At 37.6% G+C, this 23,036-nt stretch overlaps 1 protein-coding gene across 1 annotated transcript in view; it reads right to left on the bottom strand.

Annotated features, from left to right (window-relative positions):
• Positions 1 to 22,076, bottom strand: part of LOC131677756 (coactosin-like protein) — a 70,608-nt gene extending 48,532 nt beyond the window's left edge. Inside the window, exon 1 of the mRNA XM_058957783.1 lies at positions 21,608 to 22,076. Coding sequence (XP_058813766.1) covers positions 21,608 to 21,658 — 51 coding nt within the window. The 5' untranslated portion in view covers positions 21,659 to 22,076. The remainder of the gene's footprint in view (positions 1 to 21,607) is intronic.
• Between the last annotated feature and the right edge of the window lie 960 nt (positions 22,077 to 23,036).

The raw sequence follows: 23,036 nt of genomic DNA, 5'->3' as shown, positions 1-23,036 counted from the left end.
CTCAATCATTGTCTTATAATAATTAAATTATGATTTTATTGCTGCCAGCTCGGAAATCGAAGACAAGCACCGAACAATTGTGGTAATTATGGACACTCCGTTACACGGTCGGTGAATTATATTATAGGGTACACGAATCCTTGTTCATCTCATTAGTCCAGAATGTTCCACATAATTTCTGTCAGCATTTATTTAAGACGACGGAACTACAAACGAAAGCATCTTCCTGCTTACTTTCTCTTTCGTAACATTCCTTTCAAAAATTACGGTAGATTCTATTTGTTATTCGGCCTACAAACAATGGATGACGTTCCTATAATCTATATTCACAATCAAAATATGAAGTTAAAAATGAAAACTATTTGTGTTTGAGCAACACGATGATTTTAGTCGAAAGCCACTCTTTTTATCCACCCATTGACAACAATATGTTTTACAGAGATAGCAGATGCTGCTCTCTATCATCTATTCAAATGGGTGGAATGAGATGAATTAAAGGACAGTTACCTTTTACCAACCAAAGTCATTTTGTTATATGGAAATGCACAGTTTACGGCAGCTCGGTCCGAGAAATCAAACTGCACGAAGTTTTACGGTCGGCGTTTAGTAGATACGTTGGAGGGCAGTAAAATTCTAGAAGGCCAGCCCATCCGACCGCTTATCTTGATGCACTCAATTGAAATTCACTTTCTGGAGACGTGTGTAGCTGTTTCTTTTTTACGCTTCGGCGAGCCGCGCTTAAATTGAAGTGAATGTCGCATTTTAAGTGTACAGTCACTCTTTTCACTTTTGCTATTGGGTTAACTTTTTTTGTCACATTTGATGGTGTTGGCGCAGCGTGTACTCAATTTTATTGCGCTGTTTGCTTACGCGAGTAATTGCACCTTCGAAAAGATATCTGATAAACATCCAAAAATTACAACATAGAAAAGCACTGCAAAATAGGTGAGTCATTAGTGATAATTGTTCCAGTTCTATAGCTGAATACTAATCTATAACCGGATTTCCTGATAAGTATCATCAAGAACTTTCAAAATGCACCAAGTATTCTAGCACTTTCTATCTTTCTCTAAGAATATTGGATTGCATGACGAAATCAATTACTTACTTTCATTATCTATTATCTAGGTTAGAAACGGCTGGAAACAGTGTCTAACCCGGAGTGAACATACCGAAACACCAACAAACAACCTGCTGCTGAATATATTAAATAAACGGAGCGTTGAAATTGACATAATTTCTTTAACCATTGAAGACGCATTTTTTTAATTTTGTGAAAATTTTCTCTTTGGTATATTACTATGATTGTTTTGAGGCTATATTGGTTTATAAATTACATTACGTATTTAAGTGTTAATAACATATAAAAATACACGTCAGGAAACAATTCTCAATTATTCAGCGAAATTTTACATTGAAAGAAAGACAGTATCTTCTTAGCAGACAAATACAAGTGAAATTTTCAATGCGTAAAAGAAAAATAACTCTCGCATCTAAATATCAGCAGCAAGTAGCAACTTGCCGTTAGCAGGCGTACAGTGGGACGAGCCCGGACTTAAGTCCAGATAGGAAGGTCACGCGATATATTTATCAATATTTTTCTTGTGATGACTTATGTATCTGAGATCATTCCACAAGATTTTAGGCTATTCGGCTGAAAAATGATTTTTTTCACAGCTTTTAGAAGGATGTAACTCTAGTGTTTTTGCATAATTTGCTCACAGGAACTTTATCCGGTTATTATTATTTTTCGAAGAAACTGTTGTTCCTATGGCATAGGTTACTTTAGCAAAATTATTCGTTTAATTACATTGCATCACAAAATTACCACAAATGAGTTATTAGTTTCTTTATCCATTGTTTAGCTGTTTGTCATGATTAGTTATAAAGCACGAACTTTTAAAGCCATAACAACTACAACGTCCGGTACCCGACCAGAAGAAAATAACTGTCCAATAACTCGAGCATACTATTTTCTGGTATTATACCAAAACCTGGTATTAATTGATTAATAATACCTCAATGAGGTACGATACTTTATTTTAGTATGATTTATGTATTCTAGTTATTTTTACAAATACCAAATCAATACCTTATTGAATACCTCCATACAGTGAATTTGGTTATTGAAAGGTTGAAAAGGTTTTTTTATTTAGATTATAGAGGTTTTAACCTTAAGGTCATTCGCCTCTTCGGGTTAGAAAAATCACTTATGAAAAATTTCTAACCCTATGTGCGGGGTTGAGACTCGAACCCAGGTGTGCTGCGTACAAGGCGATCGATCTACCAACTACGCTACGCCCACCCCCTGAAAAGGTTTTGTTATTGTTCAGGTATTATAATAACTATAAATAATAATCAGTTGATCGTAGTACATGTCTCAGTTATTATTTCAGGTAGTTTACCTCTTATGAAAGGCTTCTCAATGCCTTATTGTGGTGTTCAAATATTAGGTACAATATACCTGAATTTGGTATTCTGAAGTTATTTTCTTCTGCTCGGGTATAGCACTATACTCATTCGAGAGCTTTTAATTTTCTCTTTCACATGAGCCCAAAAAATTAAAAAAAAACTTTTTATAACTAGAATACTGACATGAAGACATGCACAGCTGTAAAATAGTATTGAGGGGATGATCCGCGAAGTTTCTGCAAGTGCACAAACGAGGTGAGCCGAGTGGAAAAAGTAATTACTTGGGATGTTGATAATATCCATTCCACGAAGCGGAAAATATTGGACGAATCATCATCAAACTTGAATAAAGATTAAAATAAATTACGCTTATTTTTTTAAATATATGAATAAAATCTTCTTTTAGAATACATCACATGTGATGTGATGGAATCTGAAGTCCCAATCATTTCAAAACTTTTCCAGTGGATGCAGGTAGACTTACGGCAACCCCGAAATACTTTATCATAAAACATTCATTATGCGTGAACCAGTGAAGTGAAGTTATTTGTGCTTATCAATATACGTCAAAAATGAATTGAACGTTCAAAGTTATTCAAAATCATCCTACTTCAATCGTAAAGACATAACATTCATTTGAAAGAGATAGAAATAAATTCTTGTAAATATAAAAACATAAATGCAAAATTTACAAAAAAAATCAAGGTTTGCGACAAAATAATTATTTTTAGCCTCCCTAATTAGTGTTTTCCTATGGTTTTAATATCAAAAAGAAATGCAGTGCACAAAAATTACTATTAAAAATTTTAAAAGCTTCGACAAAATAATTATTTTTGAGTCACCCTAATGAGAGTAGATTTTTCTAACATGTTTAAATGATGAAAACAAATTCAGAGCACGAACAATACAATTCTCGCGTTTTTTAGAAAACGGCCAATGAGCATACTGTCAAAATTCACTTCCAGAGGAAATTCTGGACAAACCATTATACGCCGATCATAAACCATAGCAATAAACGAAAGAGAAAAGTTTTCTCTTTCATAAAATATTAACATCCTTTCTGAGCGAGTTACGGTTTGTCTAGAATTTTCCCTCAAAGTCGATTTTGACAGCATGCTTATTGGCCGTTTACAAAAAAACACGCGTGAATTGAATAATTTTATGAACGATTACATTAAAACAATTATTTTTGAGCCACTCTAATGATTGAGAATCTTTTTTCTGACATGGTTTAACATCGAAAACGAAGTGCACAATAGTTACTTTTAAAATATATTATGAATCTTTTCAACAAAAAAACTATTTTTGAGCCTCCCTAATGAACAGTAAATGTTTATTTTTAATATATTTTTACACCGAGGAAAATGCACCTAAGAATTTCACAAGCCACGGCTTATGAACCTGCACAATTTCGATTTCATTAGACACTTATGCATTTCCTAAGCAAATATAAGAATTTTATAAGTTCGCATTATGGAATTCTTGGACGAGTTTAAAGATTATTATAAAGAATAGTATTGTGAAAATGTCATAAATCGAAACAAAATTAATGGAAGGTTTGTTGTAGTTTAAATAATTAATTGATTCAAGTAAGTGGAGAGTAAATGTAAGCATTCATTTCATTTTTATATTGATCATTACCTCATATTATTTGTACATATTTGGCAGCGCCTAGGCAATCTTGTGACGTGACTGCATCTTTAACAGTGGAGACTTAGCCCAATCATAGCGCTTCTGAAACTTTAAAGGTTCCCAAGCAGGATATTGGTTTTCCAACTGGAGACTTTTTTGGTGAAGTATGTAAATTTTTGTTTGGTAATGTTGAAAATATATGACAATACAAATGAAAGAACAAATCTATTCTTATTTAGAAATATGAACCTCAGAACAATTCCTATTCATAATTCATATTTCACCATGATGAATAAAATGAGTATAATCGCATAAAAACAGATGCGACGCGTGAACCTGTTCAATATACCACCAAGACCCTCAAAACGTCACAATCGTCTCTATGAAACGTTTCTGTTCAGCGGATTCTTTCGTCGTCGATTTCATCCAACATCTAACGAATAGGACCAAAAAAATGTTCGTTGACTGAAAATTTCGCTGGAGCTGACCAAAACAAATTTGTTGTCAAATCCCACCAGTGAATTGTCCAACAAACTTCTTGTACAATGCTTAATTTTCCGTAGAAAGAGAACAAAAAATATATACCATATCCGAGAAGGTTGCCACTTAATTAGAATTGAAAAAGATTTCTTAACAGAAACATAAGCAATACAACCATGTATAACCTTCCGACAGTCGCGCTAGTGCACTGAGTGCACGCTGCTCTGAAAATCTAGCGAAATCGTCTTAGAGCAGCTGCGACTGCTCGTTCAGTGAGCCGTTTGCGCGACTTCCGGAGGGATAAAGAGATTAAAACTTATATATCGTTATATGATTTGAATTAACTTGCAATGTAGAATCTTATTTTCTATGCACCGAGAATTATTCGTCCTTCTGTTTGAGATAGACTGAAACATTTGTCAACCGGTTTAAGAAAGTACCTTAATTCCTTCAAATTTGATAGAAATTTGAATGTTGTATTTTCCTCGCAAATTATCGTAGCAAACAGGCATTTAACATCGCGTTCATGATTAGAACAACCCCTGATTTGAGCTTGTCTGTTTTACACATTCAGTAGATATATTTTTAGCATGTGAATGCAAAGATCAAGCGATTTCTTTGACGCAAAAGTGGACGGTTCATTAGTATAATTGAACCAAGCAAATAAATACGCGCTTGTAACTAGTATGTCCCAGGGGCAGAAATATCTTGTTAGGCTACCCAAGAAAAAAAACTGTACGACCAACAGCTATGAACGTACGGCGCAAGGTGTTCGAAAATTATAAAGCGCTATCGTTTTGCACACAGCTCCAACGCCCATATGTACATCGCAGCAATGTACGCTGGTTCAATTTTTGTTTTTGAACCGGTGCAGAAGAGAACAGAAAGAGCCTCGCCCATGACACTCACGCTGCTATTCCAGCCGTCGCTCATGCAACTGCCCCCTCTAGAGCATGCGGTGAGAGTACGAGATACGTGCATGTTTCTGGTTGAACCGGTCATAGGAAAGCACTGCTGGAGACGCTAGGTTGATTTATCGTTCAGATCAAATTATCGAACTTCAAGGTTCGGAGATTATTACTTTCAATAAAAATAGTTTACGTGCTACTGCTTTAATGTTAACGCAAAATTGGTTTTGGGTCGTCTAATTGTTCCTACCTGTTCAGTGAACAGGTTGAACATATCGACGCGTCGCCTCTGCATAAAAATTATAAGAATTCATCAGTATGACTTAAGAAATTCGTGAGTGTCTCGATGGCTAATTTACCCTCTAAATCATAAGACAAACCTATGATTTGTATATAGGATCCTTGTGGCGCAAAATCATAAGTGGTTCTTATGGATTTCGATAGTTATTTTATCTCGGTGTATATCAAAAGCGAATTGTACTTACCAAAATTACATAAAACCGTCCAATTTGTACTGATACGACAAAGTTTTGACTTCAGTTCACCTTTTGCTCTAACCCGAGTCACTAGGTTTGGTCAGCAGAATTCCAGAAACCGGGGGTGGCATTGCGCATCTCGAAACGATGATGAAAAAGTCGATTCGAAATGGTTCCATAAGGTTCAACTGAGAAGGCTTGGAAAAGCGGCCATCTTGGATAACGAAAAAAGCAGTTTTTTCTCACACCGTTGGAAAAATCTTCATGAAAATGAATCAATATATTCGGGGCATTGGTAGAGTACTATTGATTGATTTTCAAGAAGATTTTTCCAACGGTGTGAGAAAAAACTGCTTTTTTCGTTTTTCAATATGGCCGCTTTTCCAAGCTTTCTCAGTTGAACCATAATGTCGCCCCGGTATACGAACCTTGCGTGCAAACTTGAATACAATAATTATTCACGTATGCGAAATTCAGTGTTATGATGATGTGAGAGGAAGAAAAGAAACGTAGTTGTGGTAAGTTACCACAAGCAATTATTTATCAGCGCCCATTCGTGAGCTAGCCAACCTGCTCGAATATCGTAAAAGCACTGTGACTTGAGATATTGAAAAGTACAAGGAAACGCTCGCAAACAGCCCGCAAAGTGCAAAACAAGCGTCGGAGTGAAACAGTTTTTTGTCAACTGCGGTTAAATAGCCATTCAGAAAGACTGATCCCAACATCTCAGATTATGAATTAACTGCTAGTCGCTGTGCAGCTAGGTATGTTACCGTGGACGTATACAACCCAATCGAAGCCTCAAACAACAAACAGTAGTCAAAACCAAGGTCAGTATGACCAGGTGCTGACGAAACACGATGGATGTGTCTTGATTAACGATTTCAAACAAAGCCCGGGACTTAAAGTCTTCAAGGCTCCTTTTCGTGGCAAGTTACCTAGCAGATTCGAGTTGGCTTTCACCGATAAGCTCGCCAAAAAAATTATGATTTGGTAAGGGATCTTTTCCTGTGGTAAGAAAACCAGTGTTTCAATTATGGCTAATACTACGAAGCCGGACTGCACTGTAACCGAACGTTACAGAAATCAGACTAAATTTTTGAAGCTATAATCCCGAATTAAAAACATTCAAATTGCTTAATCTTTATACAAAATAACTCAAAACAAGTACTACGTACATTGCAAAAACACAACACCGCTGGGAATCACTGCTACCAAGGCCTGGAAAGGGGATCGTCAGTAGCCCTACAAAGGTCGAACCCTCGGAAACAGGGCAAGAACCGCCATCAAATAGTCGTCGACGATCACTTTTATACAGGCGAGCAAGTGTGTAAGACGTATTTTTAGTAAAAACAAATTGCGATATATAAGTAGGTGAAGTGAAACTCTGCCAGCCATTCAGGACCTTTTTTATTACCTACCATAAAGTGGCATTCCCGGTAGTTTGCGAACTCCCGGAGATACAACGCACACGCATCGACCTAGGTGATTCAGGCCACCTACGTTTTAGACTCTCGGGCAAAGGCCCTAAACAGCAAGGAGAGCAACCCTTCTCGGTCTGGCAAAAGTCGGTCCCGTCCGTCGCCAACCGATTTCGCCAACGAAGGAAGCGCCTGTTGGCTACCTCGCCCAGAACGTCTTCTGAGTCCGCCATCTTGCCCGCCGCTACAAAATCGAACCATACGCCCAAGAACCATCCATCGCCATCTCACGTGAAGTCGTAAAAACACACGATTTTAAAAGTATTCCATTACTAAATGATCTAGCCTTTATCTGTTGATGAATTAGGTTCACACAAGAGTGTCATATGTCCATCATTTCCGTTTCCAGGTGTGGGAGAATTATTGTACAGTATCATACTGCCCATTTACGCATATTTGGCTTATTTTCGAAGAGATTTCCTAAGTTTATGGGAATGATTTGTGATTGTAGGCAGTATAATCATCAATGCTTGATATTACTGTTTCGTATGATCCAGTATGGATAAAGATCAAGCATTAGAATGGCCGTTGAACAACCCGACTCGTTTGTGACGTTTAATGGATTAATGAAAAACAATGCATTCTAGAATTTATTATTCGACATAGCCAGCGAAGGAGTGACACGAAGCTCTGCTGTTGCGAACATATCGCAATTAGTAGGTCAATTGCTTTTTATACCGCTAATGTCGGTTCCATTTCTAATGGCTAAATATTGAAGTCAAATTCTTTTCACCCCAAAGAAGAGGTGAATGTTCCTAATGTTGAAACTTCCTGTGTAAACTTTCAAATTGATAAACGTTGGAAATCAGTGTCTTACTATTACCATCTACGCAACTGTTTGCTACACGTGTTTGACAGCTGCACTCCAACTGCATATCATCCATCAATGCGCCACCTACAAACGTTTGCCAAACGTGTTTGAGACGTCTGAATTATTCGGAATTTCAGTAGCGGGTATATACACACACTTTTCGAATCGAGCCTAAGTCTGTTTTCTGTGGTAACAGCAACGCCACTTGCGGATAAAGGTGGTACTTCCCATAGTGATGGACACACACATATACATTTTTACATAAAGCTTCCTACCTTCCTCCAATAGAGGCGCTGTAACCTCTGTCGCTTCTCGTTTGTATGGGGGAAGGAAAGCGATATCAGTCTTCCTAATATGTAGTCTTCGCCATTAGCCAGATCATCCAACAATTGCTATTAAGATTTCTAACAGCTAATTTACAACCAAAGAAGCAAAGTCAAATCAAAGGAGTTCGGTTTGCTTTTACCACGAAACCTCAAGAGGTGTATGAAGACTGAAACCAGAAGTTCCAATCGAACTCAAAACAACTTTTCCAATCGAGCAATGAACACAAATACGGCGGTTTCAGGAAGTAACGCGTGGAAAGATTGAAATAAAAAGAAATGACAGTCCCATGTGGATAGAGATTCCCAAAGAATATGGAACCGACTTGCGATTATGGGTAGCATACATTTCAAAAGTATTCGAGATCTAATGATGGGATTCAAAATTATTTGTATCATGAGCTAACAAAACTTCTTGTATAAGTTGTGTAAATTTTAATTTGAAAAACTTCCTGGTCAGGGCTACATTTATATTTCCAAAAAAATCTTGAAAATGTTCAAATAAATGGTAATATATTTGTTCCATATTAGGTAATGATCTTTTGTGTTTAGATTATGATAGCTTGAAATAGGACTTAAGAAGAAATGAAACATTATCAATACATTATTATAAATCAAATGTCATAATTGTAGCCTTTTTGCAATCAACTCACGAAAATTTAATGAAATGCTTCAAGAATAGTATTACTTTATACAATGCAGATCTGTTTATGACATTTGCTTGAAAATTATTGAATGCTTCTGTTCCTCCAAGCAGTAATTTCAGCACAATCCCCAACAGCCATGATAACAAGATACTTTAGGTAAACACTAGTTATCAGTAGGATAACGGTGTTTGATAACCAACTTTCATTGATTTGTTTATACATTATATTTCAAACACTGCTCCCAGAGCACCCTTGATCGAAATATCCGATATGACCAGAGAACATAAGTGACACCGGTTTGTAAATTAGGCAATCCAAGAGACGTTTGTTAGACAATTCAGCGGTGAGTTTTGTCAACAAGTTTGTTTTGCGCCTTCCCAGTAAAGTTCGGCCGGAAATGAGCCGGAATTCCGGCTGGTTCCAGTTAGAATTCCGGCTCCAGTGACACAACCGATTCTGACTGACCGAATTTTACTGGGCACTCCTGTGAACAGAAGAACTCGTCCGACAAACATCTTTTGTTAGTCCGATTCGTCGGACGTCGCGCCCACCGACGTCAGAAGAAATAAACAAGAAAGAATCAGCTGATGATCAGAAACGTCTCATGGATTGCCTAATGAAAGAAGTATCATATCGATATCTGTTACGTCTGGTGCATACTGAAATATGATCACTAGCAGCAGGCCCCAAAGATGTCGGTAGAAAATTTAATTCCCAAAAAGATTGAAGTAAATTGATTTTTTCTTCGTATATTATCTGTATCTCCTTGGCAAAAAAAAGTCCAACAGAACCTTATTTGCGGTGACGATTGCCTTGGAACTGTAAAGCTGATAAGCAGTAAGCCGATATGGCATGCAGTTTTACAGGAAACAGACGCTTGAAACTTGATGACTGTTAAGCCGGTGAAGCACTTCAAAATGTGCAATTTTAAAACTTCTGATAACTGGTAACGTTGACTCGATGGTACACTGATAAAGTGTAGGTGCGACGTGGCGAATGGCAATCGATCGCTAACGTTTACTGTTACAATGATACGGCTCCATTTTTTTCAAAATTGTACGAACTAGACAGCAATAGCTGAGCAGAAACACAGCAAAATTCAACTAAATTTAAACATTTTTGTTATTACACAGAAATGCACTATTTTCTTAAATCCATGAAATCATTGCCAACGATTCTAAGTAAAATTTCCTACCAATGCCGACTCACGCCACGTCATCGTTCTTTTCGGCAATTTCCTCTGCAGTTGTTAATTTTTATGTCTACCATATTACCACACATCGTCTGCTTATCGTTTCTTCTACGGTATGGTAGGATTCTGACTCATCTGCTCGAGTATTGCAGCAACTGGCTTCGTTTGTTTTGTTTTCTCCCCACCAATGTGAGTCACATGGTATTCCAGACTGCGGTGCTTAGTGGGATTACTAGATGGGTTCATGAAATTTTTTACTAAGGCTCAAGAAACTACCAAGCGTGTGTAAGAATATAGAACCGTGGATAGTAGGCACGCGTAGAAAAAAAAATTGCTCGCGTTTACCCCACGTTTTATTAATCTAAAACTTTTATTAAACTGTAAAAGAAAAATAACACTCGATTCATTCGATAATCATGATTCAAATTATGCAAAATAGTAGCTGGCGAAGCTATCGAGCTACTGCTTTTAAAAAATAGCCGTGTGTTTTGCGCTACTCATGTTAGTTATCTGCCAGAGAACAGTGTGAATAAATTTAGGGTGTTCAGGATCAATTTGCTTTTTTCGTCTTCCATCTAGTCTCCATCTTTTTATTATCAGAACATCGGTAACGAGTTTATCACAAATAGTAGCTAAAAATCGTGGATTAAGCTAGATCAATTATTGTCGAGAAGACAATCCTATGCCATACCGTGGGAATCTCCTCGATACCGGAATAGCTTAACATATATCGTAAAACATTTGATTTTTTGTTGCAACCTCAAATGCAGATATCCAGCTAAATCATCAGCATACGCAAGACTGAAGTCTGGTTCACTTAGAATCCGGACACTTTATTTATTCTGTAATGTTTTGATAGCGATTAGTTTGAATAATACACGTAATTCAGTGGTAAAAGTTTCATCTCGATGATGAAAAGTTTGGTTTAGGGTCCACAACTGCAAATTTCCTGCGATATTATCAGTTTCCGGACGAATTTACTGAATATAAACTTCAATTCGCTAGAGATATCATCCCGTGCTGTGGCCAAATGAAACTTTTGTCTGTATCTACAGAAAGAACAATTTTCAACTTTTTCGTAATATTTCGAACTGACCACGTCGCACAGTGGCTGGAGGCTGGCCAAAACCTCAAAAAATTATTTTTGAAATATTAATATTTTATATTTTTCCTAAATTTCTCATGTATTGAATGATGTATATTCAAAATTCAACGATTTTTAACATCAGTTTAAACGTAGCAAAGTCCGGACTTTTTAATGATTTTCATTTCCGAAACCACAATTGCTCTGTTCACTTCAAATGTATGTTGCTCTTTTGATTTTGGTCCGCTTTTAGCACAACTATTTTCATTGTGTAGAGGAACGAAAGAACTTGGTTAACGATTAGAATACATTCGGTGAATATGCTTGGAACTATGACTTTTTTCGTTTAAATATGTTTGAGGTGGTCAGATCAAAAATACCTTTTTCACTAATGTATTCTGTACAAATTTCGGAATCAATTCAGAACGGTCACATAGATTCTATGGGAAATAACCTCTGCTTTTCGAATATCATGGTCTCGTTCTGCGTCTAGGTGCGCAAAAAGGTTTAAGGAGATTTTGAAGCTTTGTTGCTGATATGGAGGCGCATGGTGTTTTGTGTAAAATAGACAATCTACAGTAAAACACCACGTTATACAATGAATTTATAGAAGTGTTCTTCATTTTTTATTATATTGCTGACATTGGTGAACAGTAATGGAAAATCTATCATGAAAACGGGATCATAGTTATAAGAAAGGTTCAATGACACTGTATGGAAAAATGCATTTAATATTTTACGACTTTTGACATCACAAATGAGATCAGCACCTCAAAATTAGCTTAAATTGTGATTTTCAGCTAAATTAGGTAACATTTGAGGTTTTGTCCGACTTTTGTTTGAAGATCCGCTACTGTGCGTCGTGGATGTGCAGAATCAAATTTCTTTTTTCTCCCTCCATCTAGCACTACTTTGTTAACACAGCATGTCGTCGCTGTTGTGCTATCTTATGACAAACGCCATTTTGGGGTAAACTGAGTTAGATATGCCACATCTTGTCTAAAATATCTCTACAAAGTGGCGTTTTCAGAATTTTGACATTCTGCTTGATTACTGAGCTATAGCGAAAAACGTACTGCGAAATTTTATAATTTTTGCTTCGAATGACCGTGTCTGAGTATTGGCTCAAGTTATCTTGATGTATAAAATGTTTTTATGTGTAAAACTATCTGAGGAACACAATGTCATAATCATTTTTAAAACAAAAATACACTAATTGTGAGAAAAATGCAATTTAAGTTTTAAACTGGAAATATAGCATATTTGGCAACACTGTAACCAAAAATAACTATTTTTTCTAGATTCTCTGACCCATTTCCTTCAAAATTCATGTCACCGATTGTCTATAGACCAAATGAAACCAAAAATATGAATAAAAATTAATAATTGATGATTTTTTTTCTATGGAAAATTTTCCATGCACGATTATGACACGCCATACAAATTTTGTCATCAATACACACCTATGACACGTGTGAGTGCGACTTTTGTTTACATTTATAGTAAAAACTCGCAACTTAGTCAACGGATCTTCGTAATATTTGAGAGATGAATACAGAATAGATTGTGTTCTTTAAATTGTTTTTACCATTTATAAGAGTCAAGATATTCAATCACAAACTTTAAAAATCGTTTTTCTCGAAATGTGCAAAATGGCGCTTGTCATAAGATAGCACAACAGCGACGATGTATCGAGGTAAAACTTCCACCAATGAAACACGTTTACTTTTCTAACTAATCGCTGTCAGAACATTCCAAATGCGGCACTAATACAGGATAAATAAAGTGTCCGGATTTTAAGTGAAGCAGACTTTATGTGTAAGTAAAACGAATCTAAACATACCGAGAACATCCACTTGTGCCGGATCCAAAAGACCTTTGACTCCTGGCTATTCAAAATTCATGTTCATTTCATCTTTTAAGTGAGTGTTCAATATCAGTATTCAAAAACCACAAATCGTGATAGTACGGAGAGCGTTCATATCATTAGATTTATATCACCATGGGCCATCACGACATTCCGGTTATGTCCTATATATTATCCAGCCATCTTTTGGCACATGTTGATAAAACAAAGATGCTTTTATGATCTAGTTTGTGTTACCATCCTCTGACCTGTCTTTTCATTTCTGACATCTTCCACAACTTCTATCTCTTCCTTCGCATTCTATAAATTTTTATTTTGCGTCGGGTTTCAGACCTAAACTCCTGAAAAATAACTAATGGAAAAGTGGATTTCGAACAAGATTCGTCATCAACCACTTTGTATTCCCGTTTAAAATCATACACATTGAACTCGATCGAACCATATCTGATCTTCTTCTCTTTTTTGTTTTCTAAAGATTTCGACAGGAATATTCAGTCATTAATGGATGATGATGATATCTTCAAAGTTCGCCCAGATAAGCTCAGAATTGTGATATTCTGTCTAAAGCAAGCAAATTACGTTAGTGGCGACAAACCTTTTATGGAGTACTACTGTGTACATGCCCGCTCACAAAGTTAGGAGCGACGGTGTGGGCAGTGACTACTAGCCACCGATTCGACTTTAGCATGCGGGGATCTTCTAAACTACGGGGATACGGGGTGACCGAAGGATTTGGCAATCGTAATGGACGGGACAAAGTGGTATGTCCTTTCAACTCGTGTTGGGTAACCTTTGGTGGGATTGCGTTGCGTTTAATTGCGTCTTCTTCGACAATGATCGTCCGTCTGTTCGGCTATTTGTACCGCGCAAATGGGCCATTGGTAGCGATATGGCTTGGAGTGACAATTACGCAGAGAATCACGAGGATGACTCTTGCATTGGGAATGCTGAAAAGTGTGCCTACTGAGGGGAGAATCCACATTATCATGTGCCAAGTACAAGTAGTGTCCGAGTAATCTGAAGCTTTGACTTAAAAAAACACTTAATTATGTTTTGCAGTAATACTAAATGGAGCTACACCACTACGGACTGTGACTGTGATGATCTCCATGTGGGGACATATTTAACTGCTCAAAAAACTATGAGCAGATAAGATTCCTTGAGAAGGTGTTTAATTTTTTCTCTTGTGAGGCCGCTAAATATACCAGCTCGAGAAAGCTCTGACATAAAGCCGCAATAAACAGCTTCTGCGCTAATAAATTTGAGATCAAACGAGAAGTTTTCAACGCTTTCAAGAATACCAAAAGTCTCATGTGATATTTTAAGAGATTCAACTTAGTGCAAGAATTGTTCGGCACCGGCCACTTTGTGATATTGCGAAGCTCCTCCCGGTATCGAGGAGACTTCTATTCCCACGATATGGATTGGTATTGTCTTGTGGACGATAACTGATGTAATCCACGATTTTGAATTGATTTTCTAAAACATGTAAACACGTCCTCGTTTGACACTATCGATCTTCTTTGACAGTGTATTGAGCCACATGGGTTAGCATTTTTGACAGTTATCCCAGCAAAAGCATAGGTAATTCAATGGAAGGAGTGTGACCGTGATAATTCAGTTCTGTAAACAAATCTTGTAATTTTGTGCACAAAATAGTGAAAAAAGTTCGATTACGTATCTTTAACGTCAGCTGCATCGGAAAAAATTGAAATCAGCATATGGCCAAATGACCCAATTAATAAGGGCTTCGCCCAAACACGAATGATCCGTATGTTACACGGTAGTTTTACTATACTGCTTCTTAAGGCATTTACATCGAGCTGCTAACTTTTCGAAATAAAAATAACCCTTACGATTGGTTATCGAAGCCAAAAAAAATTAGCGAAACAGGACTAACTTTCTTCTAGTTTCTTGGGCTTGAAGACTTGAAAACGTTTCTGATCAGCTGATTATTTCTTGTTTTTCCACTGGACGCGAGTCCGACAATATCGTTGATTCGATCCAACATTAAACGAATTGGAATAACAAAAGATGTCGGACAAGTTTTTCTGTTCGCAGGAATAGACTTCTCGACAAACATATGATTACGGCCTAAAAGCCTACTGTCAAAATCCACTTTGAATGGAAATTCCAGTCAAACCGTTACTAGTCGAAAACAGTTCACAACAGTTTATGAAAGAGAAAACTTTTCTCTTTCATTTACTACCAACATCTGTGATTGGCGTGTAACGGTTTGTCCGGAATTTCCATTCAAAGTGGATTTTGACAGTTGGCTTTTAGGCTGTAATCATATGTTTGCCGAGACTTGTTGACAAAACCCTCCGCTGAATTGTCAAACAAACGGCTCATCACACTCTATGTTTAAGTAAATGGCAAGTTACGGCGGGTAGCCTAGAACAAAGTTTGAATAGCCAACCGATCACCAGCATCTAGTTTAACCCGCCTAGCCGCCTTTTGGTTTACTGGGATGAATTGCCTACTATTAGGCAATCCATTAGACGTTTGTTTGACAATTCAGCGGTGGGTTCTGTCGACAAGTCTACTCCTGCGAACAGAAAAACCCGTCCAACAAACATCTTTGTTAGTCCGATTCGTTTGATGTTGAATCGAATCAACGATATTGTCGGACGTCGCACCCCACGGAGTAACGTCAGAATAAGTAAACAAGAAATAATCAGCTGATCAGAAACGTCTCATGGATTGCCTAATTCCATACTAAGTTTCAAAAGAGCTAATAAGATTTGCAAGCAAACTTTCGTTTTGCTGATTTCTCTTTCTTTTCAACAATTTCAATGCAGAAAACGTCTGCAATTGCTCCTACGAAGAGTAAATATATAGAGTAACGTTATTTTTCCATGAAATTCCACTCTGCAGCGGAATAATGAACAAAATACGTTTGGTTACAAAAAGCACTATTCAGCATAGAGTTGCCACCCCTGCGGGTTTGACCCGGAGACTCCGGTTGTTGAGGGCGATCTCCAGACCTACGTGTTTTACATCAATTTCTCCGGGCCCGGTAAAACAACAGTTAATTTAAACTGTTTTGGGTACTAATTTTTTTCAAAATTCTTGAAAAGTGTAAGCAGTGCTATTGTCATCAAGGGTTGAGAGTTATTTGCTGGACTAACCCTTTGTTTCAAAATGGCTAAGATGCCAAGAACTATTTCGGAATTCGTATGAAAAACAAATCAATTTGTCCATCATTTTAGAAAAAAATATCCCGCCGTTTGCCAGAATTTATTATTTTACTTCCCACAAAGATGCTCAAAATAGTTTAATAAAGTTACATTCTTTCAATTTCACCAAATCACCTCACTGTTGCTGATGATTATATGCAGCTGCTGCTTGATAGGATGGCGGTTGGTCTAATTCAACCAGCCGGGTCAGCATCTAACGATTTCTTCTCGTGTTAAAGTTTGGCGCTTCATTAGCGATCCGAATATTGGCTGCGGAGTTGAGCTTTGCTCGTTTGCAGGGATCTCCCTAACGATTATGCCGAAAAACGGGATTCTTCGCTTCCTTCAAATAATCCTGGTAGACACCGCAGTGTGATTCCAGACAGTGCTGATATCCTGGTTCTCTGCTCTTCCTGTTAGCTGTATTGTAGGACAATGCTCGTTCGGCCTATCCTCCACACTCAAACAAATTATCACGTACTTATCAAATGCAAAAACATATAATTATTTTCCATAACACTTTTCACGTAAATGTTATATGTTTCACACATGGAAGGCTTTGTTGTAAATCTGATTAAAACCAGTGTCGACTGTATATACATTACGTATTACGTGAAGTTCATTTACTGTCCATCGGAATGTCACATACTTTCTAAATTAAATCCATATAATTTATATGTGATTATCATGTAATTATTAGCTGCATTTAAAATAGCATTCAAATGCTTTCCTCATGTGTTTAAGAGGGAAGACGGGGAATAAATATGAAACTTTAAATTCAATTGTCATACATCATATATTCACTATTTATGGATTAGTATAACTTTTTATTATATGCCATAACAATTACGAAGTAGAACCGTTGCATATTATTTTCGCCATGAATCAATTATATTGAAAACATCAACGAATTTTTTCGCAGTTTTTTGCGTTCCAATAATGCTAGCAGTTCCGTTTTCTGAAATGTTATTTTGATTTAAATGTATTGTTTTTCATGAAAATAATTATAATTTGCGTTCAAATACCTTTATTGACTGTTCGGGAATCTCCGATTCTATTGACTGTAATTTGTTCGCCTAGCGTTGTGATGCGTGAAGCCATATTAATCTGTTTATTTTTCACATCGTATATTCAAGTAATACTTATGTTTTTTGCATGTAACATTAAAAGTATGTGACAATCACATAGAATATATACGTTATATACTTGAAAATTAATGGTATCTTATTTGAAACTCATCAATGTAGGTATGAATATTATCTGCTCCACGTCAATCTAATGTGATTGGCCGATTTTAATATTTACGTGCTTTTTCACATGAAATGTATGTGATTATATGGCTCAGTGCACAGTGAGAGTGGCTGGTGCTTTTGTATTCTTTGCAATTAGCCTGGGAAGTGAAATTCTATACCGAACCAAACCTACGAAACCGTTACAAATGTGAAAAATTTATAGCGTAATGTGAACGGCTTTGAATAGTGGTGAGTGTTATACTTTGCAAATATGAGCAATTTGATTAATTTCTGTTCCAGCGAATACTCATATATTCCTTAAAGTCTACTACCAGGTCATTTAAAATCTCCGGGTCTTGCCAGAGGTAGTAATCCTAATTCAGCATTTTTGAAGAAATAATTGTGAATTCATCGATAGTGAGTGTTGTAGTGATCCATCCCGACTAATATGTTTAAATAACCTATAAAACCAATTTCTATTTTTTAAATTCTGCATAATGGTAACACTGATAGACGGCTGGTAGAAGCAATGTAATTTAAATTGAGTTGAGGGGGATACATTGAGTTCTACAAGATGACGACACGAATGAATACAGTTCATAGGAGGCGGGCATAGCTTATTTGGTAAATCGATTGCCTTGTACGCGGCTCACCTGGGTTCGAATCCCAACCCCGCACATAGGGTTAGAGATTTTATTTAAGAGATTTTTCTAACCCGAAGAGGCGAATGACCTTAAGGTTAAAACTTCTTTGACAATTCTCAGTGGTTTGTCTACTTCGTCAGCTTCGTGCCTTCGATTGCAACGGATGTTCATCTGTTGCAATCGATCTGACGCAACTCCAATGTAAACAAACCACCGAGCATTGTCAATAGAATGTTCATTCGGCTCATTTTGTGGGGTTAAGTTGGTTAGTGTAAAACCGAAGACTACATATTAAGAAGACTGATATCTCTTTCCCTCCCCCATACAAACAAGAGGCGGCAGAGGTTGCAGCACCTCTATCGTATGAAGGTAGGAAGCTTAATGTAAAAGTGTATATGTGTGTGCATTACTAGGGGTAGTACCACCTTTATCCGCAAGTGGCGTTGCTGTTACTGTCTCCAGATTCTGGACAGAGTTGCCAGTTTTCTTGATATGAAGTCTTCGGTAAAACCTAATTGGAGACTTTTCTTTCATTAAGGACCAATCTGAAAATGAGAGTTTCTTTAGCGGCCCTTACTGCCGTTATAAGCTTAATTGTCCCATGTTCTATGGGATTCCCTATATACATGGGACAAGTATGCATAGAACGGCAGCTTACACGTTCAATGTTTTTGTCAATACTAGAGCTTATTGACAGAACTATTGAACGTGTAGTGGAAAAAAGTTTTATTGACGATGTGTATTTCAAATGGGATTGACTTATTGAAGCTGTATTGTCAATATTGTGTATTGACAAAAGTATTGAACATGTAAGGGCCGCTTTTATTTATCTTTCAAGTTTACTTTCTCTTCCATGAATTATTCTGTTGCTCTTACGTTTAGTCCTCAACTATTTGGAGAATGAGCTTGCATTGTTCGAAATAAAGGGGTTGTATCGCTGCGACACTTCCGAGATTGCGTAATTTTTTCATACATCGCCGAAATTTTTCCAAGTGTCCCTTCAGAATGTATAGTTTACATTCGGTCAATTGTACAGTTGTCAGTGAGATTTAAGTCGAGGTGGAAGACATTCGGTAAACTGTTCGCAAAAAGATGTTGTTCCCACATGTATCATGGATTGTCGCATCGCATATTGGAAAAAAAGGTTAATTATACATCATTCGACTGCCATAAAGGTCCCAAAAACGGAAGTGACAGTGGACCACAAGCAAGGAATAGTATGAAACCGGGACCCACGAGCATAAAACCGATAGAGTGCTGATTGCTCATTTCAAGCGGAATCCGAACATTTCACTGCGGGTCTTAGCCAAAAATCTTGATATTTCGTCCAAAGGGCCAAGAAACGGTCAATATTGATGCAAAACTTTCAAAATCAGCACGTACGCCAGCTTCTGCTATTGCCAAAAATATTCAGAAATTTTGTCGTATATAAGCATTTCAAACGAAGGAAACTGTCGAAATTCGTTTCGAAGTACCTAATTTGGCAGGCCATATGCCATTGTGGCAATCGTAGCAAACCAATCGTTACCAAAGGCCCATAAACGATGACGAAACTGAGTGACTTCAAAAACAGTTTTCGCCATTTTTGAAATAGCACGATCAAAAATCGTTGTTTGACCAAAAGATACTGTTGTTATTTTGTTTTAACCTTAAGGGTCATTCACTTTCTAAATTTAACTACATATCATTTGACAAATAATTGTAAAGCATTTTGAAATGTTTCGCGCCATGTAATCTTTGGTCCTGATTTGGACAAAAAATGGTCCAATGGTATACCAGGATGTTTGCATGACTTTATGTTTAAGCTTAGATGATATCATACCAGTCAGGTAGTTATCTAGCTGCCCTGGTTGAAAAGTTTGCAGCCATCTCTGCGTCATTCCATCAATAAAAGATTGAGAATAAAAATAGCTGAAATCGCAAACCTACAGCGAAAATATAGGATACCAGACTCTCACCAATTATCCAATATCCCTGCATCACACACCATCCAGCCGGCAATTGCGGGATTTTCGAGTCTTATTCGTCGCGGATGGCAACCAGAGTGAGAAAGCGAAACGCGGATGAAAAAGCAAGCAACGCCTCGAACGGAAGAACGTGGGGGAAAGGTGGAGTAGAACTCAGCTTTTATTATGTTCCTCTTCTTTCTTCGTTTTTTCCGCCTGTGCTCAGCAGCTTTCGATTCTTTTTACTGCTGAACCGAATCGCCCGCGGAGGGGTACATGACCTTCCGCCGGGGGGTTTTTCATCTATAGCTGTTGTAGACCAAGAATCAAAAGAAAGGTAGCGGTTAATCCGCAATACATGTGCTTAGGCCAGAATGTTACTAGAAAATCATTTTGAGTGCTGACCCAATGCACGTCTACTATCCAACAACGCTACCTTGGTTCCATCATCTTGACTAGTGCTTGCTATGGACGACTATACGTACTCCACGTTGAAAACCCCCTTGTGGCCGCTAACCACCCACTTTCGACCGTGGTCATATTGCATCGCACAGCCAGGACAGCAGGCACCAGGAGTCAAGAGTAACTACCACCATCCAGGTTTTATCGATCTGTCTCGCCCTCGTTGACGGTCGTCGGCGTTGTCGTCATGTGCACGCTCGTATAGTGTAAGTGTATATTTACTTAGTAGCTTGTATGTGGGGTTCAAATAAATCCTCTTCTCGCATGTTTTACATGTCTGGACCGGCTGGATAGCATACATATAGAATGTTCGTGAAAAAATAGCTATGTGTTTCAAAACTTTTGCATATGCACTGGAATGTAAGTTAGGGATGTCGTTATGAGATGAACTTGTATGCAGATCAAAAACTCTACTGTCTTTAATAGACATTCTATTTAATAAAACAGCTTTTCATATTGTCTTTAGTATGTGTTGAGTAGACTAATCATGCATTGTGTCACCTACTCATCCGTAATACTGTGAAAATCTCTATTATTTATCTCTATTCATAAATTATGAGCTGAGGTTCGGTAGCACTTACATTTCTATAATACTAAAATTGATCAAAATGGCAGAATTTTCGTGTAAAATAAATAAATATTTAAAAATCACAACAATCTTCTGAAAAAAATCTAGTTTAGGCCGTGCCTTTCATTGATTACTAATCGGCAGTATTCTCTGTTCCACAACCCGTGAAACCACCGAGGGATGAGAGATTACTTCTTCACATAAATCAAGCCTACACAGCCGAAATTGTGTGGATGCTGCGTGTGCAACTACTTATTTATTACCTTTCGGGGCTTGCTTTCAATGATTTGCTCGACTTCGACTGCTTCGGACATTTTGTTGTTTCTTTCGATTGCTTGTTTCCTGTTTGCTGAGGACTACCTACACCGTTCTTCGGTGCTGATGGGTACGAAACTTTGGGGCTTTTCCTTCTTCTCGTTCCACACTATTCCGCTCGGGAGGGGGACTGTTAATCCACGTATCACGAATTGGCACTCAATTTTTCGCGATCGCACAACGGTCACGCTGCTTCCGGTCAGCCGGTTAGAGTATCACTTTTTTTTAGCTTGATCAGAGACAGGTTTTGAGGAAGAAGTGAACGGAAACACGCACTCGAATCTCACAATCAACACAGTCTTCCAGAAGGGATCGTTCCGGTGAACCTGCAGCGATACCCTGCTTAAGTACACTAAACTCGTCCGAAACAAAGAAATAACTGAAGAAGCTGGACTGTTTCCAATCGCTTCGAACCGGTATCTGGTTGCTTATGCTGAAAGCAGAAAGTTGGAGCACATTCCCCGTGCGTTCTGTGTTCGTTGAAAATGAATCAAACTCTCTTTCTCTTGCTTTCATAATCGCTCTCCAGATACGCTCCGTACTTCGCTGCGTATTTTCTCACCGCTATGCATTTCTTTCAATCCGCGGCGTGTGATATGTGCGAATTTGAATGAGAGTTGTAAGATAGAGAGTGCAAAGAGGGAACGATGGGGCGAAGTGCGCTTTACGTAAGAGCCCCATCAAAAATTAAACATTTGCGAGCTCGGCCGACGAAATTGGGTGCCTTCGAGATCGATCTACTAATGTACCGACTGAATTGAATTACATCGGGGAAGATCTTCGTCACCATATCAATTAATAGATTTTAACCATTAAATATGGTACATAACTTAATCGACTAAAAATCGGTGCAAAAAATTGGTTACATCGAAACAAGATTTAACAAACGGAAGATCCGGAAGACTACATCCATAAATGACGTAACATTTTTTGAGTGGTTTTCAATACCCGCCTCCCCCATCGTATCATTTCGTCACAAATCTCTGAACATCCCCCTAATAATGACGCAGCTTCACGACAACCCCCCTAAAGCTGAGTTGTGCTGTTCGAAAATTAGCAAAGGATTTTTCAGGGTAATTAGGGTTAGTTGAAAGGCTTAAAAGATAAAAAAAATCGAACCGACACATGAACCATTGAGTACAGAAACCAAATAATTTTCTTACACTTTGGATTTAGGATCATTTATAAGGAAACGCTTTAACAAACTGAAAGTTGACCTCCCATTTTACCTGCAATTAATACTTTAACCGCAGATAACAGACGTTTAGGCTCGTGTGTAAATACCCGCTACTGAAATTCCGAATAAATACACTAAGGCAAAATGCATAGCGAAATTCATAAGATTCATCTTATGATGAGTAGAAAAGTAACAAAACT

The sequence above is a fragment of the Topomyia yanbarensis genome, chromosome 1 (genome assembly GCF_030247195.1).
Source record: "Topomyia yanbarensis strain Yona2022 chromosome 1, ASM3024719v1, whole genome shotgun sequence".
Classification (NCBI taxonomy): Eukaryota; Metazoa; Arthropoda; class Insecta; order Diptera; family Culicidae; genus Topomyia; species Topomyia yanbarensis.
This window is presented reverse-complemented; position numbering and strand designations above follow the sequence as displayed.